General features: G+C 39.1%; 1 protein-coding gene across 1 annotated transcript in view; it reads right to left on the bottom strand.

Annotated features, from left to right (window-relative positions):
- The window catches only part of LOC120502840 (glutamyl aminopeptidase), a 34,339-nt gene that overhangs the window by 1,877 nt on the left and 4,624 nt on the right, over window positions 1-27,838 (bottom strand). Inside the window, exons 2-18 of the mRNA XM_039710757.1 lie at window positions 26,522-26,663; window positions 23,444-23,575; window positions 19,292-19,412; window positions 16,968-17,122; window positions 16,227-16,340; window positions 14,471-14,605; window positions 10,335-10,400; window positions 8,883-8,948; window positions 7,575-7,726; window positions 6,280-6,359; window positions 4,542-4,669; window positions 4,368-4,423; window positions 3,395-3,545; window positions 2,536-2,609; window positions 2,343-2,444; window positions 2,068-2,238; window positions 129-269 (exon numbers count right to left, since the gene is read on the bottom strand). Coding sequence (XP_039566691.1) covers window positions 129-269; window positions 2,068-2,238; window positions 2,343-2,444; window positions 2,536-2,609; window positions 3,395-3,545; window positions 4,368-4,423; window positions 4,542-4,669; window positions 6,280-6,359; window positions 7,575-7,726; window positions 8,883-8,948; window positions 10,335-10,400; window positions 14,471-14,605; window positions 16,227-16,340; window positions 16,968-17,122; window positions 19,292-19,412; window positions 23,444-23,575; window positions 26,522-26,663 — 1,986 coding nt within the window. The remainder of the gene's footprint in view (window positions 1-128; window positions 270-2,067; window positions 2,239-2,342; window positions 2,445-2,535; window positions 2,610-3,394; window positions 3,546-4,367; window positions 4,424-4,541; window positions 4,670-6,279; window positions 6,360-7,574; window positions 7,727-8,882; window positions 8,949-10,334; window positions 10,401-14,470; window positions 14,606-16,226; window positions 16,341-16,967; window positions 17,123-19,291; window positions 19,413-23,443; window positions 23,576-26,521; window positions 26,664-27,838) is intronic.

Here is a 27,838-nt window from a genome sequence, read left to right as displayed (position 1 = left end):
GTTGAATAAGTTTTCAGTTTTAATTTTGCAAAAGTAAGTGGTTATAAGTGTACAATGAAAACAAAGAAAAACGTGGCATGTAACAAGATTTACAGGTGGATGTAGTTTCCCATGAGTTCATCGAGTACCTGTCAACTAAGTACTGCCAGTTCAGTCGTATCCAGTCCCAGGCCATTGTTTTCCCATAGGTGTTATATGAGATGTATCTCAGGACCGTGAACACATCTTGGCTTTTGATGAGGCTGGTGTTGTAAACATATTTCAGATATCTAAGGGAAATGCCATAAGAATCTATGAGAACCATTTCCGAACAGGAATATTATTTTTTTTCTACAGCATTTTAAAGTAAAGTACATAGAACTAAAATGTAACTTGTGTCAAGAGATAATTGTATTGAAAGAAATCTTAGTTAGGAATCTCTTTAGAAAAGTAGGTAGAGTTTATGTCTCTACTTGAAAATAGCCAAACCCCATTATTATTCCTATATTTTAATGCAATAGAGAAAACAAGACTGGATCAGTTAGTAGTTCAGCCTGTTAAGCCAAGCACCAAAAAAAGTAGTAGTCCAGACTTTAAAGATCTTACAGGGACCATGAATACACGCACAGGTGGCTTGCTCACATTGACATCTGTGCTGTTTGTTTGGAAACTTTTATCCATACAAAATTAAAATTCATTTGGGCAGAGCATGCCTGCAAGTGCTGCAGCTATCCTTCCAGTTATGGCACAGATGGTTTTGACTGATGGGGTGAAGCATACATGTTTGCAGGGAGATGAGTAGCATGGTCATGGATTCACAGCAGCAGCTGCAAAGAACACCCTTTCAAGCTGTTGTGTGTTGGGATTAAGGATTGTCTTCTTTTTCCCTATATGTAATGGACAATTTTCTTCAATCTGTTTGCTCTTCCCTCCTTGTTTGTTATTTTATAGTAAATTGAGAGACAATATTTCCCTGCTTTAGGAGGGATTTTTATTTTCTGCAAATATAGTCTGATAGAGCTAATTAATTAATGTCTTAATCATGTCAACCATTAGCTATTTAATGGCTTTAGATTATGGCTGTTGCGGTCACAAGAATTTAGCAGCTGCTTCCTACTGTTATTTCAATTACTCTAAATCTTATATTTACTCTTTCTGAATATATTTGAATCTCCTATACTTCCTTATTTCACCTCCTTTAAACTTGGAACTCTTTCAAGCAGAGGCTGCTCCATGTTATTTATATTTAGGTAGGGCTCCATCCAATACAGTGGTGAATGGCCCTGGTGTAGATGTTTGCTTGCATGAGTGCTACATGATACAACAACATGCAAAGTTATCAGATAAGCCTAAATTACCAGACTAAGCCAATGTGCCTATGCAGGGCGACAGCCTGGTGAGATACTTGCCAAGTTGGACAGTCTGCTGGACCACTCTGGGGCTGTATCCAGGCTCCTCATCATTGCCATGGCAGCATGAATTCAACATTTTTGGTTCTAGCTTGAGCACTTCTGCACAGCACCTCAGGGAGCATTGCAAATTCACGTGGATGCCTTCATAGAACTGTTAATAACAATTGCTCAAGGCTGTTTGCCTAATTTTAGCTAGTTAGAAAGTAGACATCTAGGCTAAGCAAACTGGAGCTAATGGAGGGTGACTGACAACACCCAAAAGCAATTCTTTCCATTGATTTTAAGCCCCTTTCCTTGTCTGGGATAAGCAGTGATTTTTAGGTCTAGCCTCTCTTCACTGATTAAAGAGGAAATGGGTGACTAATTTACTCCTGATAATTAACTATTAAGCAACTAAAATTGCACAGGATGAACACTATTGGAAGAGCTGAAGGTTGTTGATTGTGTGCAGCAACTACAATGTCTTCAATATCTTTCCACTAAAAGAACAAGGCTTTTTTTCCTGCCACAGTACAATCTCAGAGGGGCATGTTAGATAACTGGTCTTGAAAATGTATTGCATTCCTCATGCTGTAATCTGACCAAAATGACAGCACAGAAGAGAGGAAGAGGGGAATGAGAGGAATTGACCAGTTGCTTCTGTAGAAAAAGAGAAATCTGTGTGTGTTTAAATCACCTGTCCAAAAGGGTGATGTTCCTCACTGACGCCAGGCCATATAGCAGCTTTTCTTTTTCTTGGGCTAATGAAGTTTCTTGGTATTTGTCGAACATGTAATTCCATGATGTCTCATTCCCCGAGTTCTGCATCCCATAGCGATATACTATGAGTCGGAGATTTGCAGGAATACTAAAATAAAGAAACAGTACTTAAATATTCTTCCCCCTTTCCTACTTGAGATCAGTGGTACCCAGTCACATGCTGTGTTCTTTACAAAAGACATGAGCACTCACGTTTCTCCTTGTAACCACCTCTCGAAGAGCTGAGAGGCATTGCTCAAAGATTCTGGGTCATTCATACTGCAGGCAAAGTCTAGAACAGATGCACGAAGAAGCCTTGGAAAGAGAGAGAGAGAGGGATATTTTCCTACTGCTAACTATTGTTTGAATGCATCAATAACATGAGAAGGAAAAAATATTGTCCCACCTCTGCAAATGGTCTCCAGAATCCTCCCAGCGCAGTTTATCCACAGTTGGTTTTACCAGTTTGCGAAAATATTTCTGAAGTAGAAAAAGGGTGTTGGTTACATGTGTAGATTTCTTTAAATAATAATACATTTAATTTCATAGTCTGTTCTCCTTAATTTTTTCTCAGAACTAGGATCTCCTGAATGAAAAGTAACATTAACAGGTATCAGATATCCCCACAGCATGCCAAGTCTGAATGCTTGCAATACTGATGTGCAGATAGGACAAAGCCAACCTGCTTCTTTCCAACCTTGTCAGTGCTCCCAGATGAAGGCTGGGGTACAGCAAGGACACACTGCCACAACTGCTTTCCAGAGATGATAGTTCAGGACATACCTACTTTAGTGACCATTAAATCATGTTCAGTATTTTAGGTCAATTAACAAACCTACTCACTGCCACATAGAGGTATAGCCGTCCTTTGTGCTGAGGACAGGTGTTTGAGATTTTGCTGCCCTGTACATACTTCTTTATTGAATGCAGGATAGCCTTGACTAATAAATACCTGTATCATGCCATATGGTGACAGGTTATAAGAATAATTAGGCATAATGTCTTTTCTCCAAGTACATGGTCTTGAATGCCAAATCCAGGTAATGCAGATACCACTACAAAGCAGTGTTTAAAGGGTTTTTTTAAGAGAATAGCAGTGAAAAGTAAATGCTAATAGTTCAGCAACACTGAAAATCACTTGAACTTCAGTTACAAACACATTACGAACTTTAATATTACGAACATATACATTATTCTTGTGAGAGATTCTGAATTGTCAGATTCAGTGGTCCCAAGCCGGATTGGCTTTTATTTTGCTTCATCACCTGAAACAGGGGATAGAGATTTTTATCATCTTCGAGCATGTTTGCAAGGTAAGTTACAGCTGATATAGCTCTATTCCAAGGTAAATAGTCTGTTTCGTTTTGTAGGTACTTTGTGAGTTCCAGGGGAACAAAGTAATTCACAAGTCCAGGTCTGTGGAAGGAGAAAACATAACTTCTGTTATTTTAATGAATTTGAAGAACTTGCTTCTCCAAAGATATTAGATTTACTATTTACTTTAGAAGGCCTGAAATTGTAAAGTTTGTGAGGGAGAAGGTAGTCTGGAATGTAACTTGGAAGGTGTTTTCCAAAGAGATAACCGAGGATCACTATTGATCAATGCCTAGCTGTAGGAGTTGTGAGAAGACTGCTAGCATTGTGCAGCAGCCCAGTGTGCCTAGAAGTGGGCAGTCCTTAACTGGCTGACATTAATATCACAAAAAAAAATAAAGGAATTGCTGGTTGGCAATATCCTGAAAGCTGAGGAGACTTGGACTTAGAGGCTGTTACAGATTGCCTAAAATTTATCTGTGTCAGCATGGCTGGGCACAAAATCTAGAAGTTTCCAATCAAGTTCCTAAACAATCTACTAGCTGAGGTGGTAGTTAATAAATGCCTTCATATGCACTGTAGGCATGCCTCTGCTTTTCTGGATACCTAACCTCTTCTGGAGTGCTTCTATTATTGTTAATTATATGGAGAAAACACCCCTTTCTAAGACCTGTGCAATTAAAGCCTGCTTTTTTCTTGCCACGGTACTGAAAGAGAGCATTTCTCCTGATTGCAATGGTAATGCAAGTTGACAATTCATACTTAAATGCACCCCTTTTGGAGGACAAGATGAAACAACAAAGAATTAAAGCTCATATACCAAAGTCAGAACATTTCTTTCAACCACCTGGGTTGCATGAATTCCAATTATTAGGCAACAGAAAGTGAAAAACTTGTGTTGAAATCTGTAGAGAATTAGTTTACCTTGCTAAAGAAAAAGCGTCATCCAAAATCCCTGCACGACCAGCAGGTGAAAACCTCTGTGTGAAAAGAGGAAAAGAGGGATCAAGAATATACAGAATATTTGCAGAAAAACCTCAGCCTCTACAGACCTCTTATAAGAGACCCACCAGACAGGTTAGACATTACAACACTCACTGTGTGGTTTTGGAGCAGAAGACTGCTTAAGCTGGACCAGTTTTGGCTATCATAATTCACCCGAAAGAATCCAATGTGGTCTGGATTAACGTTCACAAATATATTAGGAGAAGCTGATATTCTAATTCCTACAAAACAAACAGTCATCAGTTTGTGCACCTTATATGATGCAGATCTCACTGGAGATTCCTTGACTCCAAAAGTATTATATAGGTCCAAAATAAGGTCCAACCAGTAATTTAATTTATTTCTTTATTTATTCTTTATTTATTTCTAAATGGCTCTGACTAAAGATGAGCAATTACGGATTTTGATGAATGCCAGCACTCATCTTAGAAAAATGAATTGCAGTAATTACTTGGGGTAGCTAGTTTCTTAAATTTGAAATGGAGGTCATTGTGAGTAGGGTGAGGATGGTGAGATTGAGTGTCGTAAGAAGTAAAAAATTGCAAGGAAGCAGTTCTTGCAAATATATATTTTAAACATTTTTCATCCTCATGTGCACTATTAAAGTTCTCATATTTTATCCTCCATTAGTTTCATTTTTCAGTTTGTTTCAACTAACTTTAACTTTTCTTTCCTGTACTCTTCTTTGATTCTATTTTTGTAGCTGTTGATAAAAGATTTACAAAATAGGCTGAGACTTCATGTAAGCACTCATGTTTAAGGATTTTCCGTTTTAAAATGAATACTTGAAAATGTTTCTTTCTCAAAAGCTTGTTCTGGTCCAGTTGGTGATGCTACTTATGAAAATTTTTCTGTTTCCCATTGAAAACAGTGGTCTTGAATCTCTGTTTTGAGGGTGGCTGTAGTAAAAAGCATGTTTCTGTTTGGATATTACATACAAAATATTTCTAAAGAGATTTTTCCGTACAGTTGCCTTGCAAGACAGACATTTTGTGAAGGTAGGAGTAAGCACCTAATCAAGACTTTGCATGATTTGTGAAGTTAATATCCCCTTGCAGCCCTCAGATCATGTGGAAATCAGAGAAAGAAAATTTCTTTGTGCTAACTTCTGACTTGTACCATGACATAAGGTATTTTTTTGTTTGCTTTTGCGTGGATACTTAAGCAACCAGGTTAAAAAAAAAAGCCACCCCAGAACAAAAGACAAATTGCATTTCAAAAAAGTTATAAACAAGTATAAGAAAAGATGAGCCAATTGTAATATTTTTGAAATTCAATGGGATGTAATTTAAAATCTGAAAAAAGCCAGTAATTTTCCCCCACAATTTTGTCCACTGGAGGTGTAGGAGAAGAAATTCAGATTTGACTGCATAAAGAACAATGATCAAAAAGAACGATGTAGGAATTTTCTCAGTTCTGAAATCAGCATAAGAAAAGGTTATTAATAATTTTTCTTTAATTGAACTCAAGTTGCCAGTTTACCATGCCACACAAGCATTCATCAGCTTTCCATTTCTCCTCTTTTCTTGGACTGGACAGTGGCCATATCTAAGCCAAATTGATTTTAGTGCATTATAATTAAGACTATGCATGGATGTTTCCTTGAATAGGACTGTATTTAAACAGATGAGCCTAAATTGACATCATGTTTGTACAGGGGAAATAGTAATCTTATCACTGAAATTACTAGTAACTGCAGAACAACCAAGTTGTGTGCTAGCTCCCAAACCTGAAAACTGGGAAGTATGAAAGTTCGTTCTGTGCTCCGTTTTTTGTAAATGATATGGAAAAGTTTCATCCATTCATTATCCTTAAAAGAGAAGACATTTACCTGTAGAATCTGATGCATTGTAGAAAGTATATTCTGATGAATCATCAGTCTCAAATTTGACTGGTATATTCCATTTGTAACTGAAATTATTGAATGGGAAAGAAAATCAAATTACATTTGAAGCCAAATGGTAAAAACCCCTCTTCCTTCAATATGTCTTTGTTTATTTTAATGCTTACATCTTGTTTTTTGAAGCTGACTTGTGCTTATGAACATATACATTTACTAAATAATGCCAGGCAATATTCTAGCAGGATACAAAGCAACAGATTTAGTAAAAGATGATTATATGTCAATAATTGGTGTAAAGGTTAATGTTGGTGTGTCTAGGGCTTTGTGCAGACACTAGTTAATCTTTGCAATGCTGACTTGAAATAAATGGTTAAGTATTACAAAAGCTTTTTTACAGATGGAAAAAATGAAGGAGTTTAAGCAACCACTGTGATACAGTTAATAGGGCTTCTTGCCTTTTCCAGCCTATTTTAGTTCTCCAAGACAACCCTAATTCCTTCATTAAAAAGCACTGGGAGGCAAATGAGACCTTACTTCTTGCTCCTCAGCTCCTTGTATACCTTTATTGGGTAGGTGCAGATTCCTCATTCCAGGGCATGCCCAGGACAAAGATGAGAAATTTGGGCAGGAATGGACCCACAGCACAGCCTGACCAAGACTGTGACCAGGCAATCAGGGATGTGGGACAGCAGAGCATGCTGTGAGTGTAACATCAGCCACCTGCATAGGGCTGCTAAAATTATGAAGCCCTTTTGAGCAGTCAGCTGCTCTTCCATATTAGTATGTTATACTTCATCCCAGGGAGATTTCCCCTTGGTGACAAATGCTATGGAAATATATATAATCTTCATAACCCTGGGTTAAGTAAATGGTCACTAGCTTCCAGGAAAAAAAAAAAAGGTTATAATATCTCCTCCTACCTCCAGGAAGAGAGATTTATTGTTTTGTATTTCCTAAACAAAATATCTTACCAGATTTCTACACTTCTAGTTTTACTAGTTCTTTCATGGAGCTTACTACAATGGAATTTAGAGAGGTATTGTGTTTCCCAAGAGAAAACCCATATAGGTTGTTGGGGCTTGGTTTGTTTATTTGTGGATGGTTTTGTCTTTTTTTTTGTTGTTGTTGTTTTGTTTGTTTGTTTGTTTTTGTTTTTGTTGTGTTCAGTTGGGTGTTTTTGGTTTGGTTTGGTTTATTTAATTTGTTTTTGCAAATGCATTTAATGAGGTACATTTTAGTTAGTTTCTGCCTGGTTTGAATCGACATTTGCAGTAGGAACTTACCCCAGATCAGAAGGAGGATGAGAAGCATTTGCACTAGGATCCAAAAGAAAACGTTTCTGTGTGAATATTGAATTATCTCCCATCTGCAAAACAGGGTAGCCCATCTGCCTAGTCCATGTGTCCATGACTTCCTTCACAGGTTTATTACTTGCCTGTGAATGATGGAAGAAGGTTGCAGTGAAAATGGAAAATCAGTCCTAAAAGGAAAGAAAGTCTCTGGTATTAAGAAAAAGAAGAGCAGAAATGCAGAGGAAAGAGCATGTTCAGGACAAAACAATTCTCCATTAAATCTTTTTATGGTTTCTGTCATTGAAGAAAGAAATTATTTGGAAACTTGAACACCCACAGAAGAAATGAGAAATGTGTAGTCAGGAGACTGGCCAGTAACATGGATGAGAAATACTAAGGAACCTTGTATGGTCAAAGATCTCTCCATTCTTTTCTGACAGAAAACCTGAACAGGACAAACAGGGTACAGTGGGATTTTTAAAGCCAGAAGCCTCCTTGCAGTGTGTCCTGTTTTGAGTGTGAGGGAAGAGCCAGTATTAACCACCAGCAGCTGCACCAATGTAAAATTTGATTCATTCTGTGAACCCTGAACATCTGTCCTAGGAGCTGGAGAAAGCTATCACTACCTCCTGAGGATGCCACCTGTGAGAGAAGTGAGCTAGGGTCACTTCTAGTGTTTCCTTCTCCAGATGAGGTGGATGATGTGAAGATGCAAAGCCCTCAAGAGAGAAAGCAGGAAGTTCTGCTGAATTGGAAAAAGTCTGGGACCAAGGAGAAGACTGGAACTAAACAGCAAAAGCACAATTTAGTCTGTGTACATGCCCACAGGGTTGGAAGAAAAGGAAATAATATCAGGGAAGAATCTGGAAGTATGCCAGCATAATGGGGAGTAATGAGATAGATGGAAAAAAATAGTCCAGCCTCAAGGAACATGAAAGATCAGAAAATAGTGGCACAGATGATGACCCAACTGGGACTCAGAAGCTAGAGAGGGATATAAACACCAATATTACTTGGGAATTGATACTACTGAGAGCTTTCAAACACCTGAATCTGGAGGGAGAAAAGAGACAATGTTTCAGTAGCAGGATGTTTGTGAGCAAGGCCTCCTTTCTTGGTTCTTATTGCATTCCCACATTGTTATGAAAAAAAAAATAAAATATATATACTGGGAGGCTGCCTAGCTTGTGATCTCTCACTGACAGAAGAGCTACAGAATATTAAAAGTTTGAGAAACTGAAATCCGTGGGTGAGATATGAAACATTTATTAGCAAGGGTTTGGGTGGATGCAAACTTACCTCTTCCAAAGCTTCCCAAAATTGTTGTGTCTTGGCATTCTGGAAATGGTATTTCTTCAAATATGCCTAGAGAGAGATGGAAGACCATGAAAATACTACCAGTGTTTCTTGTTTGCCTATGAAAAAAATACACATATTCAGTTGTACGGGGATACAGAGAGTACCTCTCAGTTGCACACACGGGTGGTAGTACTGTGAGTGGGAGATTAAATGGATCAGTATTCAGCTGATGAAATTCCTTTGCTGTCCAATGCATCACATAACACCAAAAGTCAGCGTTTTCCAGTGTGACTTGTTAGTAAGAAATAAATTTGAAGATTTCTTTGTTTTGTTTAAATGGACACCACTATACCCTGTTGCAAATTTCTGACTAATGTAAGAGGCTGTTTATCAGGAGGAAGATATTTAATGAAATTTTGCTACCTGTGAGCTCTGAGGGGAAGTAGGAAATTCTAGTCATCTCTAAGTTTTGATCAAAACGATTGTTACAAGGAGTAATGGTGTTCAGCAAAGAGTTTGCAATGCCTAAACCTTATTCCCATCCTGTGTCTTCCCGGCTGCTTGGCGGGTGTTTTCCTACCCTGTCACCTGCTCCTGGTGGTGTTCAGTCAGTAGATGGTGCTGTTTGTTTCGCTGCTGGCCACAGCTGCCTACCTTGGTGCTCCTGAAGGCTCTGAGCAGAAGGGAAGCGTTAGGCTCTACCTAACAGAGACAAGGTGGCTGTATTTTCCCATCTTGGGTAACTGTTCCGATTGAATAAGGGGAAGTACAGCAAAATACAACAATCTTGTAGCAGCCCATAAACGTGCACTTCATAAGAGAGGGAAGTAAGAACAAATGTGGTAAGCGTGCACTGTAATGCTTGTTACCAATATCTGTTCAGAATAAAGGACAAACAAGCTTTCTCCTTCTGAGATGGCTCCTTTCTCCCATTTTGTCATTTTGCAGCACCACGTTTTCCTCCACAAGAAAGGACTGTGAACTGTGCAATGTATCTTGTTTCTTCTCCCTATTACCTTGATTTTCTAGGGCTGGGTGTCCCTGCATCCCTGGGCACGGATGAACTTATGCCTCTAAGAGTGTCCCTACACATCAGCCTTGTGCTCATTGGAGGATCCTGGCTATAGGAAGCCACAGACACACTTTACAGCAGAATGAGGGGATCCCAGTTGACAACAGGATAACAGTGAGGTAGAGGAGGTTTTTCCATTAAAAGCTGTCAGAAATTTAGGTCTCCACTGTCTGACTATCAAATCTTTATTCAGTTCACATTCCTGCCTCTGTGGGATCATGGAACTTCTTCCCTTCCATGTTGTCCACTCAGTACTGAAATTCACTAAGTACTTTTGCTACCATTACCAGGATCTCTAATATTCACTTTTTGAATAATGGCTTTGCTTCTGTCACATGAAGATAGACTGTATGTCTGGCAGGTTTTGGTGCCACCTTTACCTGACAGCCTTTCTGGAAGAGCTCTGGTGTAATCCAGTCTTGAATCATTCTGAGGATCGATGCACCCTGAGGACAAAGGGAAAGGGGAGAAGGTCAGTCCACACTGCTCTAACATGCTTTTCATTCATCTAAAAGGCAACACGGGAATGAGTATTTTATAAGGCAAAAATAGAAATCATCCATCAGACTAAGGAAGTGGTTTTTCTACTTCCTTTGTGGGATAGCATGCCTACCTGGTGGAGCTTAAATCTGGGTGTGAGAATCAGTCTTTAGTTGTCATCAGACACTTGTTCCTGTGTTCAGCTCCTGAGCCCTGCTGCTGCAGCTTACTGTCCTGCCACTCCACCAGTTTGTGTGAGCAGGGCTCCCTGTTTTGTGTGGAGCAGGACAGGGGTGAGGGCATCTGGGGATTACCCCCTTCAGGAGAAAAGCCTTAGAGAGGCAGTTACTTCAGATGAGTACATAAAAGGAAGGGAGCTCTAAAAATGCTGCAAGTCCGGGGCTTTACAGGTTCGGTATGCCATCTGAAGATAAGAAATGAGATTTGCTGAAGACTAGTGTAAGAGCTCTGGCCTCTGAAGCAGGGTAGAATTGGGATCAGAGGAGTTACTAACTTGGATGTCACTGAAAAAAACCAAACAACTACGACCTTGAAAGAAGCAAGAAACAAAAGGAAGACAGGAGAGAGAAGTAGAAGAGCCATGTGGAACAAACAACAGAGTGTACACAAAATGATGAAGAAAAAAAAAGGAGTGCAAACTCCTTCTAAGATGCAAAGTACAATTTTAGGATTAGCATGTTTTCATTTTCTGAGCTAAATCAAGGGGCAGCTGAGAGCCTAATGCTATGAATGATTTAAAAATCCAGTTGTCCCATGAAAATAAGAACATTATCTGAATTCTCAGTAAATCCTGTTTCCTCTATTTATGTGTCTGAGAATAACGACTGGATGAATCATGGCAGAGGGACTGTTTGAACAGATATGCCTCAAACTGCTTTCCAGGCTATTGCTGGAGAGTCAAGGTAGCCAGCAGATGACTGTTTTCTGATACAGAAATCTGATGTGTTTGCCATGGAATATGTTCAAAACCAATTCAGTAACATTTAGAACAGATATCCATTAGTGATAATCCTAAAGCTGCTTAATGATCAATGGTAATCATAAGGCCATGAGTATGCACTAGGGAATCTCAGTTCCTCAGCTTTGTCTCTCAGCCACTTCTTATCTGATATCACCTCTCAGAAACCATCCCCTCCCTTTTATATTAAAAGCCAAAGTACAAATACACACTTATACATGCATTTGGTAACAGTAGAGACTTCTTTTGCTTTAAATTTTAATGCATAGTTAGTCATTTGCACCTTCTGCTATTATTTTTCAGTCTCTTCCCCCCCCATCTTGTAATTCCTCTGTAGTTCATGATGGAGTGTGATTGAGAAAAACTCATCCTAATAAAAATCACTACCACTATTTTAATAACTTCCCTTTCTTACAACTATTTGGGGAGGCTCAGGAAAGTGACCTTAATTTGACTAGCTGACATTCTCTGATGGGGGTATAGGGGGAGTCTTTCATCAACACCCACATAATTTCATAGTAATTGCCAAGTACGTGACAAGATTTGTTTGTGGCAGAAATGTGGAAGATTATTCCTAAACTTCTGTAGCTGGGAAGTTCCAAAAGTGTGTGGATCCAAGAGCAAGTTTCTAACAGAAATTTAATTTTGTCTTAAATAAGACAAAACCCATCACTATTACTTTAATAAAACCTTTCAAAGTAAGAGAGAGGATTAAACTGGGAAAGAGATGAGATGCAAATACTTTTTAAAAGCAGATTAAAACAATTATGTACATTAATTGTTTACTCACCAGCTCTACTCTAGTAGAGCTTTCCTAGGCATATAATGACCTATCAATCCTAGAGCAGTTAGAGGATCTTGTACAGAATATGCTGCAATGACTCCATAGACCCTTAGGCAATTCATTAGGGCTTTAGGATTGAATAAGCTTTCTGGTTGTTCTGGTAAGACTAACAGAGAGCATTCCAAATTATGCTTTATTTGTTTAGTGATTAATATTATCATGAGAAGATGGTTTTAAAAAGAAAAATACAAAAGAGAAGACAAAATAAAGCCAAAAAGAAACAAGCTAATTTTGTCACGCATTTATATATAAATACCAACAGTAATTTGAGCTAAATCTACGCAAAGACTTTCTCTTTCAAGCCAAATTATAACCCAAGCCAAATTATATCCCAAGCAAACTGTTCCCAAACAATGCACAAGTCCTCAAGTGTTTTTGCTTAAAAAAAAAAAAAGAGTTCATGTAGTAATTATCTAGGCACAAAGAGATGAGTAAAAGCTAGGATTTTTTTTTCTCCATTGTTTTTACAGACCCTGAAAAAGTATGTCTCTTGCTTAGCTCACCACTAAAATACATTTTGATCCAGAGTATTTGATTTAGCTCTGTATATTTCATGACTTTTTTAGTTTGATTTTAAAACAGTGTTACACAGTGCAGGTTTTTACATGGTTTATGGTTTGCCTGTGAGGCTTTTATGAAGCAATAAATACTGGTTGTATTGTTGGATAGAGGATTTAACAATTGAAAACAGAAAACTCATGGAAATGGATGGATCAAGTCTAGCTAATAAAAGTAGTATCTATAGTTACAGACTGTAGCACAGCTAAAGCTAAAGTCAATGCAATATATAGTTTATGTTTAGCTGATAATGGGAGCTTGGAGGGAAAGCAACAAGCAGTATTTAATAATGCTGGATTTTGCGTGTTCTGTGGAAGTGTGGTACAGCATCTGATAGGGAACACTGACAGAGTCATATAAGAAGCTGCCAATAAAAAATATGGTGTAGCAGGTTCAGAAGCAGCATGGGAGATGGCTGGTTGAGGAGAAGAGTGACAGGGGTGTTTTCCCCTGTGTTTCTTGGGGCTTGTCTCTTGATGCCCTGCAGAAAACAACTGGAGGGGAAAGTGTTGTTGGGGCCCTTGAGTCAAGAGACTCCCTGGTTAGATATGGGGCAACACCTGCTTTGTTCCGTGTCTAAGGCTTGTCTATGGACAAAGTGGCTTTGGCTACATCTCATATGGAGAGAGACAAGCTGGCCTCAGCCCCCTAGGCTGGGTCTTCAAAGTGATGATCCTCAGCATGGCTGCTAGTGTCCCACACAGCACTTTCCCACAAGCGCTGATCTCCAGGCTGCTGCCCCACATGGCAAGTACTACCAGAGACCATGGGCTCCCAAAGGTCTCTGTGTGCCCTGGTCACAACTGTGGTTGGATGACTCCAGCATTCCAGTGTCTCTCTGCTCAGACAGACCCAAGGTATCTTTCCAGCTAGCTCCTTAGGGAGTCTTTATAGACACAGGTCCTCACTGCCACACTCTGGGATGGGATGAGCAAAAATCTTATCAAATGCTTAATGGAGTGTCTGCTACCACCTCCTGGGCTACTGGGCTATTGTACTCCAATGCACTCCTGAGCTCCACAACTTTCAGTGAAATGTAGAACTAACTTATCTCCCAATTTAAGCCAATGCCAGTAGAGGCTGGTGTAGCCCATCTTTGCTAAGGTTTTTTAGGTGGCTGGGATACTGTGCGCAACTTGAGATGAAAAGTCACTTTCCTGCTTTCACTGCTTGGTCCCCTGTCTTGTTTCCTCAAAACAGAAGTTATGCTGGCCTGCAGGTATGATGGAGAAATGACAGAAAGGATACCTAGATATCTGCCCTTGCCTCCTCTGCCCTTGTGTTAGATTATGAGCCTTGACATAGCTGGGCTGCATCAGCACAAGGTGATGGGAGAGGGATGTGGTTAGTACCTGGTTTAGTTTAACTTCAAACCCAGCACTCTAGTGGCAGGGGCTGGTGACACTGTGCTTTGCTGCATCACTGCATGCTGTGAGCAGGCCTGCATGGTGCGCAGTGGCTGCTGAGGCTCTGGCTGCTCTGCTCCTCTCACAGCTGCTTTTTACTGACAGCAGTTGGGAACATCCCAACAAAGATCTGCACAGACCCAGCTCAAGTGAGTTGGCAGTCCTGATTATAAGCACCCTTGACTTTTATATGCTCTCCAAAGTTGCCCCTTCCTTTGCATTCAAAGTCACAACAGAAGGATATCCTACCTTACTGTAGGATATCCCATCAAATACAGAGGTGATTTCAGCTGGAGATGACACATTGGATACAATTGGGTGGGAAGACAGCAAAGAGTCATCCTTCAGTACAGGAAGCACATCCTCAATTAAAACCTGTTCAGGCTGAGAAAGAGAAGACATTAGAATAGAAACAAAGGCAGGAGTATATGCTTACTTCTCAAATAAGTAGCTTGACCTTCAACTTCACTAGGTACTTTGAAATAGAACGAAATTTCATGCCTCTAAAGAAGGACTTGCAAACTCTTGTTTTACATCTGAGAGGGGAGTGATACAATTTCTCCTTAACTAAGATAAATTGCCTTTTTCAGATCCTGTTTTCCTGTGTGTATCATAACACAGACACACCCATCCCACCCTCTCTTGCCCCTGGTAGGGCAAAAAGAGTATCTTGTATTACCAATTTCACAAGTGTGACAATATTCACAAAGCATTACGGTCTCCTCTTGCAGAAGAAGAGCTGGGTAGAAAGAGAGGGAGGGAAGAAGGAGGCAGTGTTCCCCATTTCAAGGCTTATAATGTTTTTTTTAAAATTTATTTGAATTTTTTAATAAGGATTAGGTAGCCAGCAGTTAAAATCCCCTTATTTTCTAATCAATATTGACCCAAAAAAGGCTAAAATTCAATTTAGTTTTCCTTTTCTAATACTCACTAGGATAACACTGAAATGTCTTAGATCTTAGATTAACATAGTATCTAGATTTAAAAAAAGGTATTTTTAATTTTAAACTCAGTAATTATAATTTTTCTTACATAGTTAGGACCACAGATCTTCTGCTTTAAAGTGTAAAAGTGACCCAGGGAATTATTTTGTTTTTAGTCTCTCTGCAAGGAGAGAGGTAGGGAAAGCAGCAAGTAGGCACTGCCTGCTTCTGAAGTCACTAGGTCAGGAGATAGTAGATTTCAACAGGTTCAACCTACGCAAAACCTGTTCTGCTCCCTTCCACTGGCATAAGTTGTGTATGTCTTAGCACCCAGAACCTCATTACACCTGGACAGCTGGGGAAAATATGTATGCTCTGTGCTGTCACATCTGTTTGGGAGGGGAGGAAGGAAGGAGTAAGAAAACTCCCTTTATTCACAGAATATAATGCCTATTTAAGGCTAACTTCTTTGCAACACCCTTAGAGTGTCTGAAGCTGGCACAGTTAGCACTTTGGCTATCCACTGTCACTACCTATTTTTGCACAGAATAGAGATTGTCTGAGTTGGAGCATTTGAAAGGACACTTACAATGCTGGCAGGAGCTGAATGGGAGTCCACTATTTTCCTTGATAATAGTCTAAGCTGTAGAGACAGTCCCAGGTTCCCAGCCCTTACCAGATCAGATAGCAATCCTAAGTCTCATGAAGAGAGTACAGCCAACTAAATAAATACAGGAAAATCTCCATCATTCAGAGTTAGACCTTTAAGCAACTCTGCAAAACTGTTAAGGCTCTGTCCAGAACCCACCTAGGTGTTATTTGTCGTAATAACCAAACACTTGATTCACTTGTTAAATGACTCTTCCCTGCAGACTGAAACTTCACAAAGTTTACTTTGACTAGCTTCAAACCATAACATAGGTAGGTGAAAAACTTAGTCCAACTTCTTCTTTATTTTGCACCACACTATGTTAGTTTTCTATAAATATACTTTAAGTCTTCATCATCCTTGTCTAAATTTTACTCCCTTCCAAAATGTTCCTCCCGGCCCTGCCAACCCTCCACAAGGCAAAAATAATTACCATATTCCAATCTGGTTCTGTTGCATTTGCTCCCAGGAACTCAAAATAACTGGCAAATCCTTCATTTAGCCACAAGTCATCCCACCAGTCCATGGTTACAATATTTCCAAACCACTACAATTATAAACATAAAGATAGAGGTTTCAATAAATAATAAATGTACATTTCAGTATCTCACATCTGCATATAGAACATTGATTTTCTTACTTTTCTTTCTGCTGTCAGATGAAAATTATCATAATTCTGGGGTTTAAATAGGAATGAAGGCCTTGCCTTGTGTTAAAACATCACTTTTATTACAAAATTACATATTTCTCAGGAGATTACTAATGAATCATGTGCCACTGAAAATATTTTTAGTTTCTTCCTTTTGATTTGATGATTTATGCTTTTAAGGATATGTTTTCAGACAGCCTCCACAGTGTGTAACTGTTCTTGTTTGCCTGCCCAAAAGAGACATCTGCACACATAAATTAGTTTCTCTAAGACATTTTAGACAGATTTTCATAAACTGGCTGACAATCTGGGCCCAAGCATCTAACTTCCTGAGAAAAATTCCAAGGCAGTAGTCATGGTATTTTAAAGCTCTAACAGGGATCTGTTTTAACATGATATTTTGCAATCAGATTTTGAGTACATGTAGAAGGTCCTGAGACTACTTAATGACAGTATTTTCAAGATTAAAATATTGTGACTATATATTTGAAACACTGTAAAAGCGACTCAAGTCCTAAAATATACCTGATGAACCAGCTCGTGGGCTATCACAGTAGCTACTCTCTGTTTGTTGGATGTGGCTGACTCCTCAGGATCATACAGCAGGTTTGTTTCTCGGTATGTGATCAGCCCCCAGTTCTCCATAGCACCTGTCCCAAAATCTGGAATAGCTATTTTATCTGCATTAAAAGAAAGAGACAATGATTACCACTGTATCCTTTAAATCAATTAGCTTTTCCTCTCTCTGTGTATTTACAGCCTGTTTTGCTGACCATTTGTGTTTGTGGCTTACTACTGTGGACTGCAGGCTATGATCTGTACAACATGATCTGTTCAAGAAGAGAACTGGCCTAAAGCAAGTGCCCTGGATCTGCTGGGACTAACAGAGGTACGATCAGTTGCACTTGCTGAGGATCTGTCCTGGGAGGTGATGCTATGCCATCTCCTGGGAATCTACATATCATACATTAATTAATTGTGGCTCCAGAAATTAATATTATTGTCTGACATATTGTCTGATGTGCTGTAGGCAGTAAACCTCCTGAAACTATTTGTAGAATAATGAGACATGACATTGTTTGTCACGCTGTTGTATTAAAAATATTTATTGACGTGTTAACTGAAGTAAATCCCCCATGCAGTGAACAACATCTGCTTCTATGCCTGGCAATTTGTGGGGGTCACTCATTCATGGTCAGTAATCAATACAGGTTTAAATGAGAATTGCAGACTCAACTGAACTGGCATTTTCTTCTGCAAATACTGACCACAGGCTTTCTATGTGGGTTAGTGAAAAAGTACAGATGGATTTAAAACTGAATAGAATGAAAACCCCTCGCTCCACTCCAACAGAAGATAGGAATTACTTATTTTAAATTAAACAACTTGATTACAGAATAAAGCTGATAGTTTGGCAAGGGCTTCAATGACAGTCAAAAAGAGGATACAAGGAGAAAGGTAATGACAGAAGCCATAAATCAATGTGAAATACAATATTTAAATAAATCATTATGCAGAAACATATCTGATTCATCAGGTTTGACCTGGATAACTTATAATAATGAAGGAACAACACGGCAAGTCAAGGTTAGGGATCCAACAAATAGACATTCCGGGAAAAACTGTATAGAATCTACAAAAGTATCTATCCTGTGACACTGCTGACCTGAAGATACCTGTCCACCCTGTCGCACACACAGGCCTTTATCCAGATGCTGCCATGGCAAAGTCATCAGGCTTTCATGACAATGAAAGTTTGAATATAAAGCACAGGTGAGATATAGTACCTATTATTACTGGGGACCAATGTGTGAAAGAACAACACATTGTACTGGTTTCCCTAAGTCAGTTGCCATTGAAATGCAAACATATTTACGGTAAACTCAGGTGCTGTTTTGAAAGGAGAAGGTAAAAGTCTTTCATTAAAGTAACAGAGGTTAGCCTGATAGGTACAGGTACAAATAGCCAACAAAAGGTTTGCATTTTATTATTTTAGCATTACTAATTGTCTTCAAAGTTTTGGGGACTTTTCCCCCCTGTATTGTCTTGACTTGTTTGCAGCTAGTATTTTTCCATCCTTTTAGGTTCATGAACTAACTGAATTACCTTTTTGAAGGTCTTTGGAGGGAGAATTTCCAAAACTCTAACTGCATTCCCAGCTTGATTATTGTGCATGTTAAATTGAGTGAATCAGATGCAGAGTCCAAATATCCCAAGCTAAAGGATGCCCACTACCTTTTCTTTGCTTGTTTTGTAACCATGGGCAAAATTTGAGAGCGTGACTGCTCTTATTTAGTCCCAGATCTTTATTTAGCCCAGCAGTAGAAACTACAAATTAGATGCTGGACAACATTCATCTTTCTAAGAAGTGGATACACACCCACTTTGCACTAAGATTAATAAATAATATGACATACTCTCTGGCAGTTTACATCTTCACTTATCTCACTGCTGACTTTTGTCCAGAAGTTTATATGGAAGTGGTACATATTTTTCTGAAACTTCTGGCTCTGTTTTAACTCATGATGGTCCTTTCCTGATGACATCAATGCTTGCCTTGATTTTCCACAAGATGCTTTAAAATAAACATGCCAGGACCAGTTCTTCAGTTCAGCAAACTGAACTGTGAGAACTGGCAATAAAACAGTGACTGAGACCAACTCATCCATCATGACATTTAGAAACATCTTGAACTGCATTGGTACAGTTTTAAAACATCCTAACATAATACCAGCATTTAGCAACCAAATGCTTTCATGCTGTTTTCCACCAAAGCACAGAGATCTGTAGAAGCAACATAATCATGACACTGAATTAACAAAATGAAAAATAGAAATGTTAATAGTTACCCAGTTTTGGAAGAGAGTAGTTCAAATTAAAGTACTCTTCAAAGAAGTCGAATACAGTTTTTGTTACATTTGCTGCATATTCTGCTGTGTGTATTTGCTGTGGCTGGGCATAAACTCTCAGCTGTAAAATACAGAGAGACAATTAGAAAAGTTTTCAGTTAAAAGGAAACAGGTGTCTAACATTGAAAAGACATTTAGCATACATATCAATACCACTGCAGGTTTTCTCTGAGACTGGTCTGAACACTGACTTCTGTTCCCTATCACATTTATTCACAAAGTTTTTCAAGTGTTGTAGATAAGTGATACCAAGCCAACATGTGCACACTCTCCACTGTTTGTCTGAAATGTAAAATTGGCAAGCCCATGTCCAGAAGCTTACAGTGGCCAAGCCTCAAGCAGGGCCTGGTTACATACCAGCCTCTACTTTCCCATGGAGGAAACCTGAGCAAGCACAGTCAAAGGGGATCCACTTGTTCTGGGCAGTTCACTGATCTTGACTGATCCCATCAGATCAATCTTCAGGAGCACATCTGTATCGAAATGTGTCAGAAGCCCATGGCATCTTATTTTATTGAACTTCTTGTGCCTTTCCTACAAACTGTTGTCATGGTTTCCTCTTGTCCTTGTATGTCTGAAGACCTTAAACCCACTGCAGACCATGCATTTACTAGATCTGTGACCCTTCCCAGATATGCTGTCCCATGCAGGTTGAGTGGCAGGTTGAGTTTGATCAGGACCTTGGGCCTTACAGCCACTCAGTCACAGCTTTTGTGCCTTCTGGGCTGTTGCACCCCAGGAAATCATAGGCAAACATCAGTTCTCTCTTTTATGACCCACTGAGTCTGGGAAAATTGGCATGTGGTAGCCCTGGTGTGTTTGGTGTGATGAGGGACCATTTCTGTGCTCCTCCTGTATATATGAATGCAAAAAATGATGTGTTGAATGTTGACCTTTCTATCCCTGAAGGCTGGTGCCAAGCACCAGTTTGACTATGGCTGTCAAGCAGTAGGAAACAAGCTCTGGAGGACTAGAATCTTTATGGCACCCATGCCTATGATGTGGAGGCCTGTAACTAGAAAAATCCTTTTGAGAAGTTATCTTCACGTTGTGAAGACAAAGTTTGAGTTTAGAATTCAAGGAGCCTTTTAGGGATCTTTCCCTCAATCCCTTTGCCCCAAAGCCTGTTGGAGCTGTATGTAGTCTGTTCTCTTCCCTACCCCAGAAAATCTACAGTGTGGATAAGAGATTTCTATATGTAGTGAAGTTTCTGGTTTTAGGAAAACTGATCTATCTCATTTGGCCAGCTCCATGACTCTTATGAATGGGACATATTCATCTGCTACACTGGGGTGGCTTGTTTACTCCTTCAGTGCTGTCTTACAGCCAGGAGTTTAGGGCCCAAGCTGAGCAAAGGAGCTGGTCTATTCCAGGAACTCTTTTGGAGCCTGAAAACACATTGATATCAATACTATAAATTACACGTCCTCCAATGAGAGGGGAGGATGGGAAAATGTTCAGAAATAAAGCTGGAACAAAAACAAAACAAAAAAACCCGCCCAAAACAAAACCAAAAACAGCTTATGAAATTCAGTCAGGAATACATTCCAGCCAGGGGATTTCCCCCAGGGTCAGGTTGCAATTACAATGTGCAATTTCCACTTCCGTAAGCTCTTTACCCAATTTAGCAGTCTTCCCCTAGCTGAACCATATTAATGGTTTCCAAGACCTTCGACCTGCACTAGAACTGACTTTGGGTTTCATTTGTATAATCTCCTCTGTGATTTTTCCAAACCAGACATTTGGTACCGGACAGGTAGTCAGCTCAGGAGCATTGTTTCTAGCTGTGGCCACATTTCTCACCACTCATTTCATTATGTCTTTGTGAGGGCTTTCAGAGTGAATGGCAGAGTTTTTAAATAATTTATGTCATGTGAGCTGTATGCTCTTGCTGTTGTTTATGAAAGTAATCCATGGATCAAGTGGATACTTTCTGCTGAATGAGGGATTTATTGTTAGAAATTTACACAGCAAACTATGGAATGTTCTTTTCGGTGGTGGTGAATCTGAAGATTCCAGCTGGTCTTCAAAGTTCTTGGACAGGATGCCTTGGAAAGGCTAAAAAGAATAATTTTCTATACATATGATTAAAAACCCTAAAGATAGTCTTGTTTCCCTGGGGAAAAGAGAATTTTTAGTGATGGATCTTACACATGTATTTTATATTGGTAAAACTATGTCCATGTTAAAAGAAAGGAAAGTTATGATTTTAACCTCACTTAAACCCCAAGTTTTCTAGTGCAGGCAAGTCCTCAGACACTGTTTAGTGAACAGCATTAATAAAATATGTAGTAACATAGGCCTGAATTAGAAGATGTTTCTTCAGGCAACCTCTGTACTGACACGAATACCCCTGCTTCTACACACACACACACTTTAATTATCCTGTTTCAGTGAACACTCCCTTCTATTTAGAAAAGCTACAACCAGTATGAACATTGTGGGCTGTACTGTTTTGCTTGTGAAAAAAAAAATAAAATAGTGACCTCAGGGCTATACTCTGGAGCATGGCATGGACAAGTAGTAAATGTTTAACTTCTGCATGTAGAAAACAGTGTTATACACTTCTTCAGTACATTTTTTCCCTTATGTACTATGTTCTGCACAAAAATTTAGAAAAATGTTGATTTTTAAAGGAACTGAACTATAGAGTATATCTCGTGAGACCAAGTAGTCAAGGTCCTGTCCCTGATAATGAGTGGACCAGCTATGCTGAAGAGCAGTTGGTTAACAAAATTGTGTGACTGGGTGGCCTAAAAATGTACTCCTGTGAATTACTTAGCCAAACAGCAGAGAATTAAAAATATTACATCTGTATCTCAAACCAGGCTCCATTTGCTTGTCTAAGTGTAATTTAGATTTAGTTATTTGTCATGTTATACAAGCATACAGCATGATGCTAGCAAGGGCACAGAGGGAGGCCTCAGTACAGTCCTGTGACAGGAAGTCTTTGCTAAGAGCTGAATTAGAACTTTGGAGATTTCTACGAGACAGATTTTAACATCAGCCAACAGCTGTCAGTAGGGAAGGATTTGATGAGCTTTTTTGGTTAAAGCAACTGAGGAAGAGCTAACTTGCTAAAGGAATAGTAGAATGGCTGGGGTTTTATTCTAGATTCCCTGTCCATTTGTGACATTGTCTCCAGAAATCAAGGAAACTACTGCCAGCTCATGTGAATGACAAGACCCTGTGTTGTGTAACAGGAAAGGAAGGGGAAGAAGCAAGGGCATACAGCCCTAGTGATCACTCTCTGTATCAGATGAGAGAAAGATCTAAACCAATAAACAAATAACAGCAGGTTGAGTATCCCAAAATGGGTTTAGGCTGAATGAGGAGTTTCTGTTGAAGGGCAAGTTCTATTTTGGATTTCAGTTTGTGATGCAATGTAATGTCTTGTGATCTCTTATGTCTGATCAGCTACACCTTCAGGAGATTTGAATCTAAGCAAGAAATGGATTGGCCTGACTACAGCATCTAAATGAAGGAGCTATTTGAATTTAATAGATTCAGATTCAAACCTATTTGTTTGATTAGGGGATCTACCAAATAGCCACCTGTTTAGGCAGACACTATCACTCCTATAATTATTTTTACAGAACTTACATTGGGCAGTTGCCTGTTGCCACTGTGGTAAAATAAAGCAAGCCAGTACATAATGGCACATAGCACTGTAGTCCTATGTCTCAACAGCTCTAATAATGTCAAGTGCAGTTTTAACTCACAGAAAACTATAAAGTATTTGTATTCATGGATTTTGACTCTGTACCCCCTAACTTGTACACTACTTCAGTCACTGGGCTTCAAGTCAGGGATGAGTTTGGAAAGAGTGTTCCTTCCTCACGTGTTTGCTCATATGGGAGGTACTGACTGGGATCTCACAAAGATGGGAGACAGGGAAGGACTGCAAAACACTGTATGTAGTCAAGGTCAGAAGGACCACTGTGAACACCTAATCTGATGAAACAGGCTGCATAAAATAAGCTACAGGAAAAGGAAAAATATGCCCTGCTTGTATAAAAAGAAGTTTTTAAATAAAAAATGCAAATCAAGGCACATCTGTCACCTGAACCATGTTCAGGCTGCAGGACTTACAGGTTTTCCACTTGCGGATGTTCTCTCTACCCAGGTAAACTGGTGCACTGCAAAGCATACCAAGTACGTGCTCATGGGGACTGACTTCTCAAAAGTTGTTCGACTCCAGCCATCACCAAGCGGTACTGTTTCCTGCAGAAATGCAAAAATAATCAAATTGATTCTTGAAATTGCAAACACATGCGTAAGAGTACAATATTTATATGTTGTATGAAGACTGCAACTGCATAGGAGCAACAAATCAGCTCTCCAGGTTCACCTCTTCTGGCATTTCATTGCTGAAGGCATGAGTAGCGAAAAGGTATTTTTCTTCTGCAATACAAGAAATGGTACTTTGCTTTTTTGGCACTAAAGAGGTTTACTCTGCTCTAATTTTCATCAGGGATTTGAAGTCGTTCACATGAACAGAAATTTTGCCAACAGGAGTTTTCTGGTGTATGTTGTGTTTTGTTCTTGCAACAGTTGCATAAAATAACATTACTTTGGACAGAGAAGGGAAGAGACTCAATTCTCCCCTCTCTTAATACATGCATCACGTATTTAAGTCATGATGCAGGGATGCTACCTGGGATATAGACCAGTAAAATGAATTTATCCTGTAGTAATTAAAATACAAATGAATGGTGGGTTAGGTTATTAGGTGGATTGCCTAAATATACATAAAATTTCATGCTGATCATAGTTTTTATTTTCCAAATCAATTAAAAATTACTGATTTTCTTAGATGTTTTTTCCTCTAAGTTTGCTGACAATACTAAATAGGAAGGGATAAACACTGATCTCTTCTTTCCCATGACCAGTGACAGAACTCAAGGAAAGGGCATGAAATTGAGTCAGGAGAGGTTTAGGTTAGATTTTAGGAAAAGGTTTTTCACTCAGAGGGAGAACACTGGAACAGGGTCCCCAGGAAAGCTGTTGCAACACCAAACCTGACAAAGTTCCAAAAGCATTTGGAAAATGCTCTCAGGGACAGGGTATGACTCTTGGGGTGTCCTGTACAGGGCCAGGAGTTGGACTTGATGATCTTGATGGGTGCCTTACAACTCAGCTTATTCTATGGTTCTATTCGAAACATATATTTCTTGTATTCCTTTTCCGCTACAGTCTGAAAATCTTTGTGGATGACTAACTTAAATAGAACAAAAGCCAAAAGCATATAAAAGACATATCAAACATATATTTCTTGTATTCCTTTTCTGCTACAGTCTGAAAATCTTTGTGGTTCTAACTGGATGACTAACTTAAATAGAACAAAAGCCAAAAGCATATAAAAGACATATAAAGCCTTCTAGAGATACAGTGGTTCATGAGATTTGTTTGTTATAAACACAATATAAAGAAAGCACAGACATTTAATGTTACAGGTAATACGATTCCATGAACAAAAACACCTATTCACAGACATATTCATAAGCCTTTTTGAAAAAGGTATTCACAATCTAATTTTCCATTATTTTACCCATTTTGACTCTATTTTGAGATCTTTTGTTATTTCAACAAAGTCAGGACTTAAGTGGAAAAAAATTGAAGAAACTCTAGTGAAAAATGCAAATGAAATGTACAAGATTCTGATTTTGCTGATCTGACTTTGCTGTGCTCATTATAAAGCTCCACAGCACTCAAACAACAGGACACCTAACATACAGCATGCCCTGCCTTTACAAACTCTTATATTTCCATCTGTGGAAAAGATCTTTCCCAAAGTTCCTCCACTACTAAGACCAGAGCCACTGAGCTTGACCAGATAAAAAAGTGCCTTGCTGTAATCCATTAGTCAAACCTCAATATGAATTCAGCATAATCTACATTTTCTTACTGGTATTTATTTTTTAGCAAATCAATTAAGAAGCAGTAGTTAGCCCTTTGCATGCCTATTATTGTAGGTCCATAATAGAGGTAAGGTCGACATGTCAAGGTGTAAAGTAAATCTCAAAACACAATAAATCTTGATAACATATGTTGTTATCCCCTTACTTCCTTGCTCGAATTCTCACTTATCTGAGAGCTGTGAGGAAAGGTACAGCAATCTCCTTTCATGTGTTGTTCATCAAAGTGCCTGATGGTCTTCTAGGTATTATAGAAATAGTTTTAATAACAATGGGTCAGAGCTTTAAATGTGCAAAGGGTATGGATGCATTTGTATCAGCCTGGTAATAGATATCTCAGCTTCATTGCTACGAGAATAAGTTTGGAGGACTTTAAATAAAAGCAGACCTTTGTTTTCTGGGTGGAAAAATGCAAATGCCAACAGCCTGGAGGCTGGAAGCTCTTTTTTCTTTCTTTCTTTTTTTTTTTTTTTTTTTTTTTTACTTGGCACACTTTATCTCCCACTTCAGAACTTATTAGTAGAAATTATACAATAGACTACACATTCAGTTGAACTATTCAGTAGAAACTCTCTCATCTGAAAACCATTCAGCCTTCTCCAGAAGGCTAAGAGGTAGATAATTGATGCCATTGAATTTCATGCAAAATTTGGAATTTGACAGTAGGTCTAGAAATGGATTATTTAGGAAATTATAGACATGGTGGAATGACAAATATCCACACCCATGAGCTGACAGATGCGGTTTCAGATCCTCCATTATGAAAAAGAATAATCCTAGTCTTTCTGGCTAGCAGGATTCTTTGCCATTATATTGTGATCAGCAGACCCTTGTTCTGGACCATTATGCAGTTTTAGTGATTATTTTAGATTTTCCATCTGGGAAGCAGCTGTCTTTCAGAGTACTCATCCTCTGAGCCTACCCAGTTTGACTGAAGGACCTGCCAATATCTATTTATAGTAAGGAGGGGAAGCTCACCTAGAATATCTGAACAGAGGGTCAGCTGGCTACCAAAAGAAGAGGTGTTTCATTTTTGCTTTGGATTTGACCCTGTGCTGCCATGTTGTATGCTGGTGGACCACTTTGAGTCCTACCCAGCCAACCAGTTCTGTTCATGGAATGTTTATTAAGCGTGAGTTTTCCAGTGCCTGAGTGGTAGATTCTGTGAACATGCCAGAACCTGGTGACCCACATTACCTTTCAGTGACTCTACAGAACTGTTCCACTTAGACAGCAGTTGGGAAATACATACCTGTACCGGCATGTTGGAAAGCGCTTGGTATGCATCTGGATGGATGATGGTTATGGTGTAAGTTGCCTTTTTGTTTGGCTCGTCAAAGCAGGGAAATGATTTCCGTGCATCTGTTGGCTCATGATCAGTAGCTGCAATGCTCCTGAAACAAACAATGTATTGGCAAGACTTCATTATATGGCTTTGAAATCTTGTCTGCATTTTCTAGGTATTTTTTACGTGATTTCACAAACAAAATTCAACTACAAATATTTGTGCATATTTATCCATTCATAAAAGCAGGTGACATCAAAAATGCATGAGCTGACATTGCATAGTCAGTTTGTCATCAACATCTTCTAGGTTTCAGAGCAAAAGCCAATGCAAATCGCTTATCATGAAATATTTTTAGGAGCCAGGCAATAAGAGAGGCATGATCTCTCATGCACAGTGAAAACTTTGCTCTCCCTCCAGCTGAGCTTTCCCATTGATTTATACACCTAAAATAAAGAACTGATGATATCACCTAAAAGGAATAAGTCACTCCAAGACTTGTTTACCCACTACAGCATATCTTGAGATTAGGGTCTTGAACATCTCCTGAAGCGACACTTTGAAACTGTGAAAATGCCAATAAACCTCATCCTGCTTGTGTCTTCCTTTTTCTGCATTTATCACATAGTTTTCTTCTGCTGCTCTTATGCTTCCCTGACTCCATTAGTGAAACTGCTGGAGAAAGCATGGATAGTTCAGCTGAACATCCTAGTACATAACTCATGCTATGCAAGCTGTGTTGAGGGGTCAGAAAGTCATCTCAGTTATGCACAACCAGCTGGAGGAGCTAGACAATAGGGGTCATGTAAAAACATAAGGTGAAGGTTGTGAGTGTTCATATTGTGCTTGCTTCTCTCATTGACATTGGGCTCCCCTATTAATGACCCACACCAGTGGCAGAGCATATTCTCCAGTGATTTATGGTGGAAGGGATCACAGATGCTCCTTCAATTAATCTGGAATGTTGAGCATTTTCTGACAGCACTTCTACAGCTGCTCCAACTATATTAAGGTAGTTTTTCTTTCCAAAAAGTAATTAAAAGTGTACGTCATAAATTACAGATCTGCAGCAATCCTACAAGCTCACTTGACAACCAATTTTTCAATGTTTCTGTTGCCCTTGGCATTTCCCTGTGACGGTTAAATACTAAACTGGTCATTAGGAACTTGTAGCATCAAGGGTCATTTACAAGCCTGACAGAGGTAATATGTCTGGGCTCTCTCCATTCATGTTCCTTGGAATAGCAGCTCAAAGGTTCATGGGCAGAAAGCATAATGAACATC

This window comes from Passer montanus, unplaced genomic scaffold, assembly GCF_014805655.1.
Source record: "Passer montanus isolate IOZ18808 unplaced genomic scaffold, ASM1480565v1 scaffold23, whole genome shotgun sequence".
Taxonomy (NCBI): Eukaryota; Metazoa; Chordata; class Aves; order Passeriformes; family Passeridae; genus Passer; species Passer montanus.
The sequence above is the reverse complement of the archived record's forward strand: the minus strand, read 5'-3'. Positions and strand labels throughout refer to the sequence as shown.